Source organism: Tarenaya hassleriana, unplaced genomic scaffold (genome assembly GCF_000463585.1).
Source record: "Tarenaya hassleriana unplaced genomic scaffold, ASM46358v1 Cleome12, whole genome shotgun sequence".
Classification (NCBI taxonomy): domain Eukaryota; kingdom Viridiplantae; phylum Streptophyta; class Magnoliopsida; order Brassicales; family Cleomaceae; genus Tarenaya; species Tarenaya hassleriana.
The window spans coordinates 2,756,537-2,772,301 of record NW_010962392.1 but is presented as its reverse complement, the minus strand read 5'-3'; the positions used below and the strand labels follow the sequence as shown (position 1 = coordinate 2,772,301).

Below are 15,765 nucleotides of genomic sequence, written 5' to 3'. Positions count from 1 at the left end.
TTTCTCGCTTAGCCTCCCTTTTTTTTTTTTTTTTTTTTTATTCGGTCTATTTTTACTTTCCATTCCTTTTTTTTTTCTTTTCTCCGTCCATCATAGTTTGGTCAGTGAATTTTCAATGAATAAAGTGTATACTTTATCATTCGTATACGTCCTCTCCTCCAATAACCCATGCTTTGCCCAAAACAATCACTGCAAACACCCAAATCTAATTAAGGATTTCTTATTATTTTATTCCTAAAAAAATGATATTTGGTTTTATCTGTGTTTGTACCTGTATTTTTATAAAAAAAAAAATTATAATCAATTTTTATTTTTATAGACTGGCAGAGCCCTAGAAAAAGCCGTCAACCGAATCGTTTCGGCCCATAATCGTATGGGCTTGAAAATTTAGTGATTGAAGATCAAGCAAAATAGCCCAATTATGTCTAATGAATAGTTCAAATGTAAGCCCAATAAAACTAATAAGCGGCCCAATGAAAAGCCCATCATCATAAATGGGTTTCGTCGAGCACGAAGTTAAAATGCCCACTCGCACATGGCGCGCGTGGACGCCACGGACCCAAAACCCCTCGACTATAGTCCGGGGTTTTCGCCCTTTTTCGTCGATTCAGAAAAATAGGCGCGTGGGTTAAATTTTCTTCGTTTTCTTCTCTCTCGTTCTATTCTTAAGAGCCATTTTCACAGTTTCGTCTGCGCTCCCTCCGTTGATTCGCCACAGGATCCTCATGGTATGGAGTCTTGATAGTCGCAGAGAATCGGTACTGAAGGAAGGAATTCTGGTCCGTCTCTGTTTCTGTTTCTGTACGGGTACAAATCGCGACTCGGGTCTGATTATTATAGTATCTGATTGAAAAGCTTAAACTTTATGATCTGCGTACGAACACCCAAATCCAATCAAGGACTCATTGTTATTATTATTCCCAAAAAAAAAAAAGATATTTGGTCCTTTTATTCAGTTTACCAGTCGGTACAGTTTTGATGAATCTCATGGGGGCTTCTGAGATAAGAAAAAAAACGAATCAACGCCTGTACAAACTTTGTATCTATCTTTATCTCTACTGTAATTCTCATCCGCCGAAAAAGAAGAGGAACCATATATATGCATATATGTATGTATAGATAGTTGCCAACCCCCCTGTCCGGCTTGACCTCTTCTGTCCCAAGATCCCAGAGAGCAATTTCACCTTCGACACTTAGAGTTGGACCTCCTGAAGTTCATCGACACCGAAACTGCTAATAGGATGAAGTGGGATAGGGGGGGAAGACATGACTTGCTGAGGGTCACTTGAAGAGCTTCCACTCCATGAAGCTGTTCTTCTGGATGATGCAGGAGGAAGACCCCTCTCCCTCTTCACGTTTGTTCCTGATCCTGTTCGTCTGATGTTGTTGTTGTCGTCAATGCTTGGAAATCTACTATTGATTGCAGTCTCTGGAGATGACGATGATGATGTCAGGGACTGGGACGGCGGCTGGCTTCTTGTTTCACCAGCTTCTTCTCCTCCCTTCTCCTCGTTTTCAGGTGTCACCGGTGGTGTTGTTGGTATGAAGAACTTTGTGTTTGTTGGCATTGATGATTTCGCACTTGGGACGGGTGGTGAATGGAACATGCTTCCCGGGCTTCCACGTCCTTGATTGAATGTGTCGACGTACCTGCAGAACAAAAAAAAAACAAACACAATTTGTAACCATCCATAAAATCACACTTCGGTTGGGACTTGAGATATTGAAACAACTCATATTACCTTGAACGGACACCCATACGTCCACGTGCCGAGAATTGATTCGAACCACTTGGGATAGGTGGCATTCCTGATGAATTCTCTGATGGAGCTGGGCTTCCGAAACTCTGGTTCCCACTCGGGGGAGACATCTCGTTATTAGAGTCAGAACCCAAACTCGAACCCGGTGAGTTGGTATGGAATGCAGCTGTTGTTGGAGGGGGTGGTAGAGCAGCTTCTTCAGCTGGTGGTTCTACGCCTTTCTCTACCCATCTCTTCAGTTTATCGTCATAGTAGAATTTGTTCTCCTCACCCAGTTTGGCCTACAGGTACAAGTGAACAATTAGACTTAGCAACTGTCGACGCATTCCTGATGAATTCTCTGATGGAGCTGGGCTTCCGAAACTCTGGTTCCCACTCGGGGGAGACATCTCGTTATTAGAGTCAGAACCCAAACTCGAACCCGGTGAGTTGGTATGGAATGCAGCTGTTGTTGGAGGGGGTGGTAGAGCAGCTTCTTCAGCTGGTGGTTCTACGCCTTTCTCTACCCATCTCTTCAGTTTATCGTCATAGTAGAATTTGTTCTCCTCACCCAGTTTGGCCTACAGGTACAAGTGAACAATTAGACTTAGCACAAACAGACAGTCGTAAAAAACCGAAACAGTCACTGAGACAGATATACCTCTCGGCTTGGCCTAGCTTGTAAGACCCTCCCAACTGTCTTCTTCAGTATTCCAAAACCAAAGCGACTTAACCGTGAACCTGTCCCTGCCTCTGATGATTTCTCCTGGGACATCACCCCGTCCAAAGCTTTTTCTTTTAAAGAGCCAACCTCATCCTATAAGCAAAACGCAAATCTTATATGATGCCCATCTTACTGATAATTCTTAGCTTTTTTTTTTTTTTTAAAAACGTTTTCCTAATGATATACGCACCTGTTTTGGCGTCCTACCAAAAACTGGCTCTGATACACTTCTAGCCTGGACTGTCATCTTACTCTCACCACCACCCCATTCACGTATGGGCTCCATTGAAACAGATGGCATCAATGATGGCATTGTCATGGCTGGTTGGCTAGTTGATACTCCAGCCGCTGCTCTTTGTTGATGGTTATACTCATTTACTAGAAAGTTTCCTGTAGATAAGGATGGTGCAGGTGGTGGCATGCCTCCAACAACGCGATGTGCAGTACTATCAAAAAGGTTGAGCAGCTTTCCAACGAGTTTTCCTGGAGCAAGATTTGCAGTATATCCACCCTGAAATTGGCATGCCCATTAAGTTGGATCATTAGACAAGGCACAAAATATTAAACCGCATACTATTTCCAGCTTTTTGGACATCTGAAAACATTGATAACTACGTCGATAAAAAAGCTCAATGTCTTTAAAGACATTCAATAAAAGAACGGAAAAGGAAAAAATGATTTCCAAATCAGAAAAGCCACATCAAAATTCAAAGTCATTTAAAATCTGGAAGAAAAAAAGACAATTAATGAGTCCGGTATCTGCAAAAGCTCACATCTGAAGCGAACAACTTACAGCTAAAAGGGAAGCAGATAAAACTCGACAGGCTCAAAGCCGAAAACCACAGCTAAAGCCGCAATTCTAAATAATTACAATGGAACCAAAGGTCAAATATGATATACCTGTTGATGGATACGGATTCTCTCTTCAAGCGATAAAACGAGCTGTTTCCACATTTCCACTTCAGGGGCTCTGCCCGTTTTGAGGCATTTTAGTACTGCTTGACAGTACCTGATACATAGGCAATCCAATGTTAAGCAGCCAAGTATGACCCAAAAAAGGAGTAACAGATGAAAAATGCATTAGTTTATCCTTACTTTAGCGCATCTGAAACTTTACCAACTTCAGCCAGCATATGGGCGTATATCAGCTTATAAGGCTGAAATGGTAGCAGGATATATTGAGAGTTTCCTAGCACCTTAGAGTATTCATACAACTCTGTCCTCTGTTCACACATTAGAAGTGATCAGTATACAAGAAACAAAATGGCGCAGCTTGCTTGAATTGCTTTGGAGCGTATGAATGCATGTAAGCATGTCAAATACGTGAAATACCTGGATAGCCTCTGGACTTGCGTAAGTTCGAGGATATTTCCAATGATCTGCTCCAACAAGGCAGAGTCTTGCACCATCAGAGTATGGTTCAAAGTTCGTTTCGGCGACTAAATAGCAGATATGTGCTGCGATAATCTGGGTCAACAGTCATCCAAGTTTTAGTGATAACGTGTTTCATGTAGTACACAAATGACATTCGTCAAGGAACAAAACCCACCTCTCTCCTTTCTTTCCACAAGCAATCTCCAAGATGAGTGATCACAAGCTCATCGTCTTTGGTTCTGTTTGCAGTTATTATAGCCAAGTTCTCTTCCCAGTTGCCAAGCATGCTGTCGCTTCCAAACTGCAGCTCAAGGTCATTAACTCGTAAGGGAGAGAGAAATCAGTTAAAATGCTTAACTTAAATATTGTTTTTAAATTATTGTTATTCTATAGGTCATTCCACAAGGATCCAGAAAAAAAAATTCCACCCCGTCCCAAACAAAAAATAATCAACAAAACATAAAAATGTCATTTTTCTTATGGCCCAATCTTTTTTTTCCTTACTATGCCAAGGTGTAGAACTCTTCTGATGGAACCTTCTCTGCAATTAGGATTGCTATTTAAACATGAGCCAAACCATTACATTCTATTGCCATACCTTTGGCTTTTGTATTGTTAACAGAAATGACTACAACAGACAACAAGTAGTCTAGTTCAGAGATAGATACACTATTAGAGATCATTTAATCCTGTAAAAGATCTTTCATACATATCATATATTCTTAGTAATAGAAGAGTCAAATAGTTTCCTGTCAAAGAATAACACATCTCTCATCTCCCTCCTATCACAAAAATCTAGACATTTCCCTGGCTCTCTATATTGTAGGCTGATTGAGAAAAAAACGAGTTTATGAATCACCTGCGGCTGGTGTTGAGACATATGCATGGAGCCGGGAAGACTGCTACCACCTGCACTTCCTGTGGAGAACACTTCTGCTGGTTGGCCCGCAATTAGCAGGTATAATGTCCGCAAAGGTGATCCTGGGACCAACTGGCGAAGTGCCATTTGTTTCACAGTATCAACATAGAACTGCATCAGATTAGAGGCATCAACCCAGTTAGTCACATAATCACCAGAGTAAGAACCCAAAACTGTTGAGTCATTGAAATGTCTGGAACTATAGTATCATGCAAAAGAAACCTGATCCCCTAGCTGTGCTGCAATGACAAGTGCAGGTCCCCATAACTGGCCTTCTTGCGCACATTGTAAAGCATCCATTTTCCTACCAGAAACAAGAAGACTCTGAACCTCTGAAGCAGTTACCTGGAGAGATCCTAGAAATGAGTAACGGAGAGAAAACAGAACCCCTATAGTTTAAGAACCGCTTTATATTGAAAGAAAAACATGAGATATGATCATCCAAAACTCACTTGCATTTGTGCTTCAGGTGGTAAATGCAGCACGCATTGACCTAAAGCTGCTTGACTAACATTTTGGATACCATCCTTCTGCGCAAATGCGAAAAGTTTTGCAACTGCAGCTTCCGGAGTATTTGTATCCTATAATAATGCAAATACATAAATGAAAAAAACAAGAGGCCATAAAAAAATTGTGAAGCAAACTTGAGATAATAAAGGTTTCTTTAGAGAAAACAACTCCAAATAATTGTTTACCTGTTGTGTTGTTTCGGTGCCAAAAGGAGAGCGGAGTTTCCCATAATACTGACATGATATTTTGAGCAAAGAAAGAAGAAGTCTCAAAAGTTGTCCTCTTGAAAAATCCACTTCAAGAGAGTCGCAATTCACAATTCTCTCATCAAGCCACTTATTTAGGTCTTTACTTCCAACATTTCCTCCAACCAAGGGACCAGGGAAAGATTGTTGACATAGACAATGGAAGTAACCTGAAGTGCCCCCTCCCATATTTGAAGTATTGGCATTCCCAGTGAAAACTTCTGCCAGATTTAGCACAGAGATAGAGCTTCCCATAGTTCCCTTCATATCGGATGAAAAAAAAAAGAACAATCAGATGAGAATTCAAACACGTTTCTTCTGCTTTGAGGTTATAAACAACGAATATGTGATTTGGAACTTTATCATAGTTTCTGGAAACTTGTTAAAGCATAGTATAAACTCGTGAAAAAGTAAACGTTGATCTAACCTGGCTCCCAAATGATGAATTCTGGAGAGAACCACTATTATCTTTCATAACTATTAGCTTTCCACCGAAACCAAAACTAACAAGTGTGTGTATGGGACGTCCATCAGGTGACCTTCCTACAGTTGGAGCAGGAAAGAACTGTTGACTGCTCTGAAATGACTGTTGGGCAACATTTGGAGATTTCTGCACACCGTAAAAATCGTTTGAGAAATTCACTGGTCCCTTTTGCTGGAAAACACCCGTATCTTTATAGGGAGGGCTAAAGCTCTGTACGCCGATCTCATTAGTCTTAAATTGTGGTTGACTCGTCTTTCCAAATGTTTGTGCAACTGCTGGCTGTTCAGCAACAGCCTCGGTACTATAGTTACTATTCATCTGCTGGTTTACAACAAAGCTTGATAATGAAGAAGTTACAGTGGTCTCAGCCCTGGCTGCAGTTTCTGACTGCCATGTGTTATTGTAGACATAGCTAGACTGATCCCACATGCTTTGTTGCGCTTGGCTACTGAATTCTTGGGTCGCCAGTGTCTGTTTCTGGCCATATTCACCATACATATCACTACTATTGCTATGGCCACTATATCCTGTAGAAACATAGCCATTCTGAACTTGTTGATTATGAGCGTCAAGACCTGTGGTTTGAGCAGCCGGAATGTAGCTGTCCAATGTGAGCCATTCCTGAGCAACCGTGTCATAGTACCAACCTGGATATTGAGGGTCAAAGACCATATGCTCAGGATATCCATTGTTCACATGTGAAAGCTGGTTCCATCCAGACACACTCTCAGTTGTGCCTGTCTCAGTCACTGTCTCAATGGCAGATTGAGTACTTTGTTGGAGATGAGCAACATCAGATTTTCCAGCAGAACCCCCACTCCAGTCATCTGTTGAATGGCCATAGTTCCCCTGCAAATTCATGTTTTCTTCATGACCATCAACTTGATACCACTCCCTAGTATTTGCATCATACTTCCATCCAGGGTAGAGATTTTCCCAGTATTGACTGATATCTGTATCCTGCCCATTCGCATAAGCACTGTGCAGTTCCCCCTGATGGCCCAAACCCACCGAATTGTCTAAACCAATGTTTTTGTTATTTGAATTGTTGGAGACTATGTTTCCACCACCAGTGATATATTCCTTCGCCTTTCCTTGTGAATCTACGGCATCTTCCTCGAACTGGCTCAAGAAATCCGAGTATGAACCAAAACCCTGGCCATTGTTGACGGATGAATCCATATAAAACGAGCTCCAACCGACTTCCTTAATGCCAGAACCCCCAGATCCATCAAGTATTGGGCTTTCCCCTGCTGTCGCAGATATTGCCACTTCTTCCGATAACAGCCCTTCATTGCTCGATTTATTTGCATTGCTACGGATAAATTCTGCAGCTTCGGAAGTAATAGCGCCTATATTAGTTTTTGCAGAATCATTCCCCCCTTCTGCCTCAAGCAATGTACCATCTCCACCAGAATCATCGCTGATGGAGAGATTGGCAAAAGCTGTAGCGTCATCGGAGTCATTGCCGTCCTCCAACTTCATCCCCGTAGCGGAAGATGATGCTTGTGCTTCGCTGGGATTAAAGTCGTCATCGACGAGTTTGTCGAAGAAATCCTCGTCCGTCTGATCCTCCACCTGGAATTGAGAAGTGGATGCCATCTACCGAAACAGAGATCAACACGAGAATAAAACCCTAAGCTGATCCTGGTTCCCAAAAACAGTTGCTCCTTGATTTGAGCAATTAGCCCACAAAATCCGCGGGATCGGTTCCTCGAAGGAAACCAAACCTGAAACCGAAAGCTGTAGGCTTCACGTTCCACAGGATCAAAAGACCTGAACCCGGATCAACAAGGGACAGAGAAAGCACAAAATCAAGGGTTTTCGGGGAAATCAAAAGCAGGTCAATACGAACTAGAAAGAGTCAGGGGCAGTCATGGATTCCGATCCAGAGAGAGAGAGAGGTCAGAGAGATTCGTCGGTGAAACTTACGAGGGAGGGAGAGCGAGAATTTCCCACCTTGATTTGGGGTTTTATTTATGACGCCGTAGACGCCGCAGCAAGGAGAGATTGTATTCCGAGTCTGGGTTTTGACTAAATGCCTTGTCGTTGTTTTCTTCTTCTCCTCTTTTTCTTTTTTCTTTTTAATTGCAGCACATATTATTATTATTATTATTATTATTATTATTAAATTTCATTTTTTTTATTAAACATATAATGTTGAATACTCTAAAATAGTTTAAATTATCCGACCCACTCATATCATAATATACCTCTGTATTGTAGCACCTTGTAATTATACAAAATAAATAAAATAAAATTACAAAACATCTTTCCGCTTTAGATTTTAAGCCTTGATTGATGATCCCCCAGTGTCTCCTATTTTAGCATTCTGCAAAATAAAATAAAACAAAAATGGAAATGGATATGGAAGAACATCTTTCCTCTTTAGATCTGCCACACTCTTATCAGACCAAAACTACCGTATATACATACATTTAATCCCATGGGACACAAAAAATAAAAGAATTTACAAAACGATTTTTTTATTAAAAAAAAAGAGAAGAAACAATAGTAATAATAAAAAGAAAAAAGGTAATTTAACCGGTGAAACAGAAACACAAAGCGTTTGTTCCGTCCCGAATTTGAATCTCAAGTTTGAGGAGGGAACGTATATTCTAAATCATGTGATTGGTTATCGATCTCAGAATTAGTCTGGACCTTGGTTCAGGATAACCGGTTAAAAAAAGAAAGAGAAAAACACTGGAGAATTACAAAGAGAGGAGAGGAGGCGGGAGGTTAAGACAAAAGAGGCTTCTGAGCATCGAACTCACAGTCATCAAAGGGAGAGTGGAGAAGTGAGAATTCTTCTTTGCCTTTGGACCAAAGGACAAGGTAGAGACCCGTGAACATCAGCAGCATCCCTCCTATGCTGCATTCGTTGTTTTTTTAAGTGTACAAGTAAAGAGGCAGTGACTTGGATCAGAAGCAAGGGTTTTAGAAAACCTACCTTGGGAGCGGGATCATCTCTCCGAGAGTGAGGAATGACAAAAGAGCCGAAACTACGGTGGAAACCGGACTAAACATCGACACCACCACCGGCCCTCTCTTCTTCATCGCCCATCCGTTGAAGCTTACGCACGCTCCACTCACTGTCCCTCCCTGCATTTTTTTTTTTCACATGTATATGTATGTATACGGAAATACCAAATCATGGATGGAATAATGGAATATCGAAAGATGTTACCAAAAGAGAATAAGCGACGAGGTTCTGGATGGTGATGAGGGGTCTGGCCAGTTGAGGGCTCTGATTTTGGAAGAACTGGACAGCGGCTGTTATCAGAACTCCGATAAGCGAGGTCAAGGCACATAGGGACACGGGAGCAGGGAAGTCTCCCAAAGTGGAGGCCTGCAGGACAACGTTGCTCGACAGCACGATGACCGCTCCCAGAAGATACAGACATCCTACGACTCTCTCCTCATCAAACTCTATCAACCGAGAAACTCCATTGTCGGAGCTCTGGATGAGGCTCATTGCAAATGCTCCCACTACGCATAACAACGTACCTAAGATCTTCACTTTGCTGTAAAAGCATTTCAGGTTCACCTTCTCTAACCGGGAAATCCAAGCTATTACGAAAATGAGGGCAGGTGCCAGATTGGGCATTGCTGTTGCCACTGCTGGTGATGTCAGCCTTATTCCCTCCAGGAACAGTGACTGGAACACAGTTACCCTATCACAAAACCCCAAGTGAAGGTCAGTTCCTTTTTATTCACATTCATTCATTCTTTCATATACATTTAACAAATACAATTGGTACCCGGCAAAGGAGATCAAAACTAGCTTAACCATTAGCTTCAAACTAAACTCTCTTGGCCACTGCTTTCTGCACCATACCACCCAAGCTCGATATCATTACATATGCTGTCTGTAATCAGAGAAGAAGAGGTAGATGGATGTAAAAAGAAACCTCTCGAAGAAGAGGGCGAAAGGGGAGAGAATGAGGAAGGTGGCGAAGGTGGAGAAGATGACGATGGTGAAAGGGCCGAGTCCGAGTGACATCAAATAACCCATCAACACAGAGTTCCCCGCGTATACGAACTGCACTGTTATCAGCCCTCCTATTATAGCCATCTCTTCTATCGCCCCTTTCTTCATCTTCACAAGATGCCCGGGGGATGGAGCTATATATTGTCCCTGTCTGAATCCTCTCAAACAACTAATCGGCTATTACTGATGTGCCCATTTCTTGGGATCACTGTTTCTTCTTCTTTCTTTCCCCTCTTGATGTGAAAAGTTTGTTCCTTTGTCTTTTTGTTCTTCGGGGGTTCTGCAATGGAGAGAGAGAGAGAGAGTAATCTGGTGATTCGTGTATTGGGGTGTTGTCTGTTTTTGGAGAGGGCTTCTTTCTACACAACCTCTGATTTGTTAGAAGACAATGGACCTCTAATAGCCGCAACTCCTATATTTGCTTGTCTCCAATAATGAAAAAGAAAAAAAAAAAGAGAAAGATAAATAACGCCCTATTTAAAGCCGATGGGTCTCAACCTTCAATCAGATGAGGATGCCTCGAATTAAATCATGGATTTTTTGTTTCTAATGAAAAGGTGGGAAAGGGAAATACATCAATTTACATGAATTCGACCGCACCACTTAGAGAAAAGCGTTCCTCTCTTGTTCAGGGTTTTCACTTTTCTATAGGGGTGTCAATCAAACCGGTTTGGACCCGAGAATTTTGGGTTCGAACTTGGACCGACCCGATTTTTTTCTGTCCTAAATAACAAAATCCAAAGCCCGATTTTATAGATTTCGGACTTGGATTCGACCCGGATCGCCCCGCTAAATTTGTTGTTTGAGATATATTTTTTTATTTTTTTTGAAAAAAATCGTTTTTCTAGTGACCCGAAACCCGATCCGAACTCGACCAAAAAACCTGAAAATTTTCAAATCGAGATATTCAACCCGAAACCTACTATTTTTCGGTTTGGGAAGTCGAAATTGACACCCCAAACCTTTCTGTATGAAAATTCACGATACCATTTTTTTTTGCTTTACGAACGCTACTGACTAAAAGTCTAAAACAACTGTCTGCACATCAAATGCGAAGATCTGTGTCGGAGACACACACAGCTCTCGCTCTTCTGACAGACGCTGTCTTCGCCAGAAACAGCCATGCCGGTCCATCTCTCCATCGAAAATCGCCCTCTTCTACCTCATGGACCTCCGCTAAGCCTGGTGCCGCCGCACTGGTTCATTTGCTCCGCGTCTCTGGCGACCATGGCTACGTTTCTCTCTGCCGACAGCTTCATGGCTACCTAACGAAGCACGGGTTTGCTTCAGACACCACTGTCTCCAACTCGTTGGTTAGATGCTACAAAAAAACCGACTCCCTAGGTGACGCGCACAAGCTGTTCTACGAAATTCCTGACCCAAATGTTATTTCCTGGAACTCGATCATCTCCGGATGCGTTCAATCGGGGAGATTTGAGGAAGGCATCGGCTTGTTTCTCGAGCTGGAGAGATCCGACGTTTTCCCCAACGCTTTCTCTTTTACAGTCGCTTTGGCTGCTTGTGCTCGACTGCGTCTGCTTCGATTCGGCTCTTCCATCCATTCCAAGATGGTGAAAGTCGGCATAGAAAAAGGAAATGTAGCGGGCAATTGCTTGATTGATATGTATGGAAAATGCGGCTCTCTGGAAGATGCGGTCTTGGTTTTCAGAGATATGGAAGAGAGAGACACTGTTTCATGGAACACCATTGTTGCTTCATGCGCCAGAAACGAGGAGCTCGAGCTCGGGCTTTTCTTTTTCCGGCAGATGCCAAACCCTGACACCATAACCTACAACGAGCTCATCGACGCTTTTGTCAAGTATGGTGACATGAACATGGCGATTCATATCCTATCAAGTATGCCAAATCCAAACACGTCCTCGTGGAACTCCATCTTAACAGGCTACGTCAACAGAAACCAGTGGCGGGAAGCGCTCGAGCTTTTCACCACAATGCATTCCGAAGGGGTTGAAATGGACGAGTATGCAATCTCAGCCATTTTAGCAGCCATCGCTGCTCTGTCAGTTGTTTCATGGGGAAGTCTGATCCATTCGTGTGCTCTGAAGCGTGGATTAGACTCTCTGGTCGTCATCGCAGCTGCTGTCATAGACATGTATTCCAAATGCGGGCAGTTAAAAAATGCCGAGCTGATGTTTCGCACAATGCCCAGGAAGAATCTGATTGCTTGGAACACGATGATCTCTGGGTACGCCCGAAATGGCAATGCATCAGAGGCCATTAAACTCTTCCATCATATGAGACAGGAAAAATTCCTAAAACCTGATGGGATAACATTCCTGAATCTCCTGGCAGCATGCTCACATTGTGAGGTACCAATTCAGGAGATGATCCAGTACTTTGAATCAATGGCCAACGATTATGGGATCAAACCAGGTGTAGAACATATTTGCTCGGTGATCAGAGCTATGGGGCAACGAGGAGAAGTGTGGAGGGCAAAGCAAGTAATACAAGAATTTGGTTTCGGGCTCAATGGTGTGGCTTGGAGGGCATTGCTTGGAGCCTGTGGAGCTTGTAGGGATTTGAAGGCTGCAAGGATGGTCACATCAAAGTTGATCCAACTAGGGGAAGCTGATGAGGATGAATATGTTTATGTTGTGATGTCAAATCTGTATGCTTACAGTGGGAAATGGAGAGATGTGATTCTAATTAGGAAGATGATGAGAGACAAAGGGGTGAGGAAAGAACCTGGTTCTAGCTGGATTGAGGAGGGTAATGTATTCATGTAATCAACCAGAGAAACACCTAATAATACAAGACATAAACTTAATCACATTTGCCAGCTATCTAATTAGTGAAACTGCCTTTTTTTTTCATCACAACTGAAGCTCTGGGTCTTTGGCTATGGAGTTGTAACACAAAACAAGTATGAACCAATCAGAGTACATGGGATAGAAGTATTTGATAAAGAATGATCTTCTTCCTTGTCCCTAAGTTTTAACAAGATAAAGAGAGCAACTTGCCTCATCAACGATGGTAAATCCAACGAAATGTCTTCATGATGGTATTGGCATGTCACCTCGGAACAGAAAGACCAAGCTCTAGAGCAACAAAACATAAGAGAAGCCAAAACTTAGGGCACAAACAGACAAGAAACGTAGTAAAAGAGAAACATGGATGCTAGTGCCTTTGATTTTACAATAAAAGATGTAAGGCAAGGTTACTATTGTTAACCAGATGAACATCACAGCAAAACCAGGCAACACGGCCAAGTAGTCAAGAAGAAACCCCATCTAAAATAGCTTCCTAACTCTAATGTATCGTGAGGCATTGCTGACAGAACCCACCTTTAACAACAGCAAATACGTCTCATGTGCCATCAACTCCATCTGAGACAAGGAGCATTTCGCATATTACTATGTGTACCCTCTTACAGACAGACGATTAACTAGTTTGTCTACTCCAGCACTTTCAAATAAAAGTAGAAAGCATAACTGAGAAATACATTGAACAAGTCACAAGTGATGCAACATGAGATTAAGGATATTTCGGGCTCAGGTTCCGCTTTTCACAGTTCTGATATCATATAGCTACTATAATACTCTTGTATTCTCACATTTCTTTTCGTTTGACTGGGCTACTAGGGTAGGATTAAAGATCCAATGTGTAAGATAGGATTATGGCGCACGTACATTAGTGAATCAACAAAACACAAGAATCCCTTGTTTTCCCACATTCCCTTGAATTATATGAACTCAAAAAAGATCCGTACTTGATACAGATGCAAGAACCCCACATGGTAAATTTCCCAGTTCATTTTCATTAAATGACGGTGAAGTTACGTGCCTGCATGAACCAAGTAGTCATAATTAGACAGGTGCTTGTGGCACTAAATCTCCCAGCTTTTAGAGAAGTCCAGAAACAGATTCACTCAGCCTAAAATGTTTCCAAGTTGCTAGGGCTAAAGATTTAATCCATAGATTCCTTACACCAGACTGCATAGCAATCAAGTTCACGGTCACAATGATGTGCCTAGCAATCAAATACTTCAGTTTCCATCTGATCTCACCAACCAAATCACATACCAAGCAAAAATAAATGTCATAAAGCTATGAAGTTTTGAACTCTTAAAAAAGCCTAGTCATGAAGCAACTGTGAAGTAATACTCAGAAATCTGACACTTTGCAGGGGCTAGACATATGATCCTTACAACAATCAGCACAGCAACTAAAGAGCTGGGCTATCAAACATTAGCTAACCTGAATTCTAGAAAAACGACACGAAATTGACGCAACTAAAAAGGAAACGTATTAAGAAAAAACAATCATTTAGCAACCCAGACGCGCAGAGAATATCAGTTAGAAACAAACAAGACTAGTGAATGAACACGGCATAGGACCAACTACGAAGCCTAAACCAAAGAACAGACCTAGGTTATATGGAAGGATGCAAACAATACATACAAATGTAGAGAAACAGGAAGCAAAAAAAAAAAATACTCACAAGGAAGAAAAGAGAAAAGAGTATTAGAGGTCGGGAGAGGTGCAGCAGAGTGTACCCTGAGAGAGGGCCCTGCAGCTACTGGAGGTCGTGCTGAGGCACGACGTCAGCCGGGCGGCCGCGACGGCGCTGTGGAGCGGTAACAAAGACTGAACACATCCCAGTTCAGATGGACACCTAAACGCACGCCAATCCATACGCAAGAGGGCACATATATACATCAAATTAGGGAGACCCAGAAAAAGGAGAAGGAAACCCAGAGCATTAAAAAGCGATAGGAACAAGTAGACAACAAAGAAAGCGAGGTACACACCTGGATAACGAGAAGTGGCGAAGAGGTGAGGCGGCAGCAGGCATAGATCGATTGTTGGCTCCGACCGTGGGAGACTTAGGGCGGGAAGATCTGGTGGCGGATCTGAGAGACGAAATTGAAGCATTGCTCAATAATCTCTTGCAAGCAGAACTCATGATGAGACACCACGGTGGAGAAATCCGAAACCCGAGAAGATGCCTTTGTTGACGTAGTGTGCAAATATATAGGGTAGGAGAGGAACCGAAGAAGAAGCCCATAAAGGTCCATAGCCTCCGTTCTTACTTTTTTTTACATTTGGGCTCCCAGGCCCATATGATGGAGCCCATTAAAAGTACAACTGACACGACTGGAGATCCACGTCTCACCACATTAAAGTAAAGTAAACGAGAACGACAGAGCCCCATTTACCCCCCGTTTTTATCTTTATTTTTCTTCAGATATATATATAATATATACAATGGCTAAGTATTAAAAAAAAACATTTACAAACGCAACAAATGGCAACAAAAGACGTGAACCATTTTGAGATTAGTTAAGGAAGACAGGAGGTGAGAGCCCCCCAGAAGCAGGCGATTAACAAATTGCATGCAGCACCTGAAAATGACAAGACTGCCAAACTAGGCAATACACAAGGCTTTTTACACCAGCAGCATCATCCCCAAGTCAATTGTATATAATAATCAAATCTCATCATCCATAAAATACTTGAGAATCATCAGCAAAATGAACCCTAAAACATCATTCATTCCCCCCTAACCACTAAAAACCACCCGAAGCAACAAACCCCCCCATATTTCCCTACCAAGAGTGATCTAAAGGAAGTGAGAGAAGTGTCGACGGGGGAAGGGAAGGCGTTGGCGGAGGCGCAGGGTCTGTTCTTCATGGAGACGTCGGCACTGGACTCGTCTAACGTAACAGCTGCCTTTGAGACGGTGGTGAGAGAGATATACAACATTCTGAGCAGGAAGGTGATATCGCAGGAGCTGAACAAGCAAGACCCAGCATCAC

At 42.4% G+C, this 15,765-nt stretch overlaps 4 protein-coding genes across 15 annotated transcripts; 1 reads left to right on the top strand and 3 right to left on the bottom strand.

Annotated features, from left to right (window-relative positions):
* Positions 1-889: 889 nt before the first annotated feature.
* Positions 890-8,030, bottom strand: LOC104806723 (protein transport protein SEC16B homolog). The gene is made up of 15 exons (XM_010531750.2): positions 7,928-8,030; positions 5,939-7,771; positions 5,452-5,772; positions 5,209-5,337; positions 4,979-5,101; positions 4,697-4,867; positions 4,013-4,138; positions 3,796-3,930; positions 3,559-3,686; positions 3,364-3,472; positions 2,654-2,974; positions 2,401-2,556; positions 2,129-2,320; positions 1,743-1,849; positions 890-1,650 (listed from the first exon to the last, which is right to left on the bottom strand). Exons 2-15 carry the CDS (start codon positions 7,595-7,597, stop codon positions 1,194-1,196), a joined length of 4,134 nt encoding a protein of 1,377 aa, XP_010530052.1. The 5' UTR covers positions 7,598-7,771; positions 7,928-8,030; the 3' UTR covers positions 890-1,193.
* Positions 8,031-8,172: 142 nt separating this feature from the next.
* Positions 8,173-10,322, bottom strand: LOC104806724 (WAT1-related protein At5g47470). 3 transcript variants are annotated; one of them, XM_010531753.2, is made up of 6 exons: positions 9,907-10,322; positions 9,757-9,822; positions 9,183-9,669; positions 8,946-9,097; positions 8,770-8,867; positions 8,173-8,327 (listed from the first exon to the last, which is right to left on the bottom strand). In XM_010531753.2, coding segments are annotated over exons 1-6 (993 nt in total). In that variant the 5' UTR covers positions 10,095-10,322; the 3' UTR covers positions 8,173-8,325. The 3 variants fall into 3 exon arrangements, with proteins under 3 accessions (XP_010530055.1, XP_010530056.1, XP_010530054.1); XM_010531754.2 differs by having other exon boundaries at positions 8,770-8,862; XM_010531752.2 differs by lacking the exon at positions 8,173-8,327 and having other exon boundaries at positions 8,349-8,867.
* A 585-nt stretch (positions 10,323-10,907) lies between these two features.
* Positions 10,908-12,779, top strand: LOC104806725 (putative pentatricopeptide repeat-containing protein At5g47460). The gene has a single exon (XM_010531755.2). It carries the CDS (start codon positions 11,036-11,038, stop codon positions 12,731-12,733), a length of 1,698 nt encoding a protein of 565 aa, XP_010530057.1. The 5' UTR covers positions 10,908-11,035; the 3' UTR covers positions 12,734-12,779.
* A 16-nt stretch (positions 12,780-12,795) lies between these two features.
* Positions 12,796-14,958, bottom strand: LOC104806726. 10 transcript variants are annotated; one of them, XR_770653.2, is made up of 5 exons: positions 14,758-14,958; positions 14,448-14,621; positions 13,717-13,790; positions 13,292-13,333; positions 12,796-13,045 (listed from the first exon to the last, which is right to left on the bottom strand). XR_770653.2 is itself a non-coding variant. In XM_019201692.1 (4 exons), exons 1-3 carry the CDS (start codon positions 14,910-14,912, stop codon positions 13,314-13,316), a joined length of 294 nt encoding a protein of 97 aa, XP_019057237.1. In that variant the 5' UTR covers positions 14,913-14,958; the 3' UTR covers positions 12,796-13,045; positions 13,292-13,313. The 10 variants fall into 10 exon arrangements, 6 of the variants coding, with proteins under 6 accessions (XP_019057237.1, XP_010530058.1, XP_010530059.1 ...); XR_002023848.1 differs by having other exon boundaries at positions 14,503-14,621; XR_770655.2 differs by lacking the exon at positions 13,292-13,333.
* Between the last annotated feature and the right edge of the window lie 807 nt (positions 14,959-15,765).

Bases quoted from the DNA above. Each gene is read 5' to 3' on its own strand.
- LOC104806723 (XM_010531750.2), bottom strand. From the start codon at position 7,597: ATGGCATCCACTTCTCAATTCCAGGTGGAGGATCAGACGGACGAGGAT. The intron at 4,139-4,696 runs GTGATTCATAAA...CTTGAGCTGCAG, and splicing joins TGTCTCAACACCAGCCGCAG to TTTGGAAGCGACAGCATGCT. The intron at 1,651-1,742 runs GTAATATGAGTT...TTTGTTCTGCAG, and splicing joins CGTATGGGTGTCCGTTCAAG to GTACGTCGACACATTCAATC.
- LOC104806724 (XM_010531752.2), bottom strand. From the start codon at position 10,094: ATGAAGAAAGGGGCGATAGAAGAGATGGCTATAATAGGAGGGCTGATA. The intron at 9,823-9,906 runs GTTTCTTTTTAC...GGTATGGTGCAG, and splicing joins TTCGCCCTCTTCTTCGAGAG to AAAGCAGTGGCCAAGAGAGT. The intron at 8,868-8,945 runs GTAGGTTTTCTA...CAACGAATGCAG, and splicing joins GAGATGATCCCGCTCCCAAG to CATAGGAGGGATGCTGCTGA.
- LOC104806725 (XM_010531755.2), top strand. From the start codon at position 11,036: ATGCGAAGATCTGTGTCGGAGACACACACAGCTCTCGCTCTTCTGACA.
- LOC104806726 (XM_010531756.2), bottom strand. From the start codon at position 14,912: ATGAGTTCTGCTTGCAAGAGATTATTGAGCAATGCTTCAATTTCGTCT. The intron at 14,622-14,757 runs GTGTGTACCTCG...GCGTGCGTTTAG, and splicing joins CGCCACTTCTCGTTATCCAG to GTGTCCATCTGAACTGGGAT.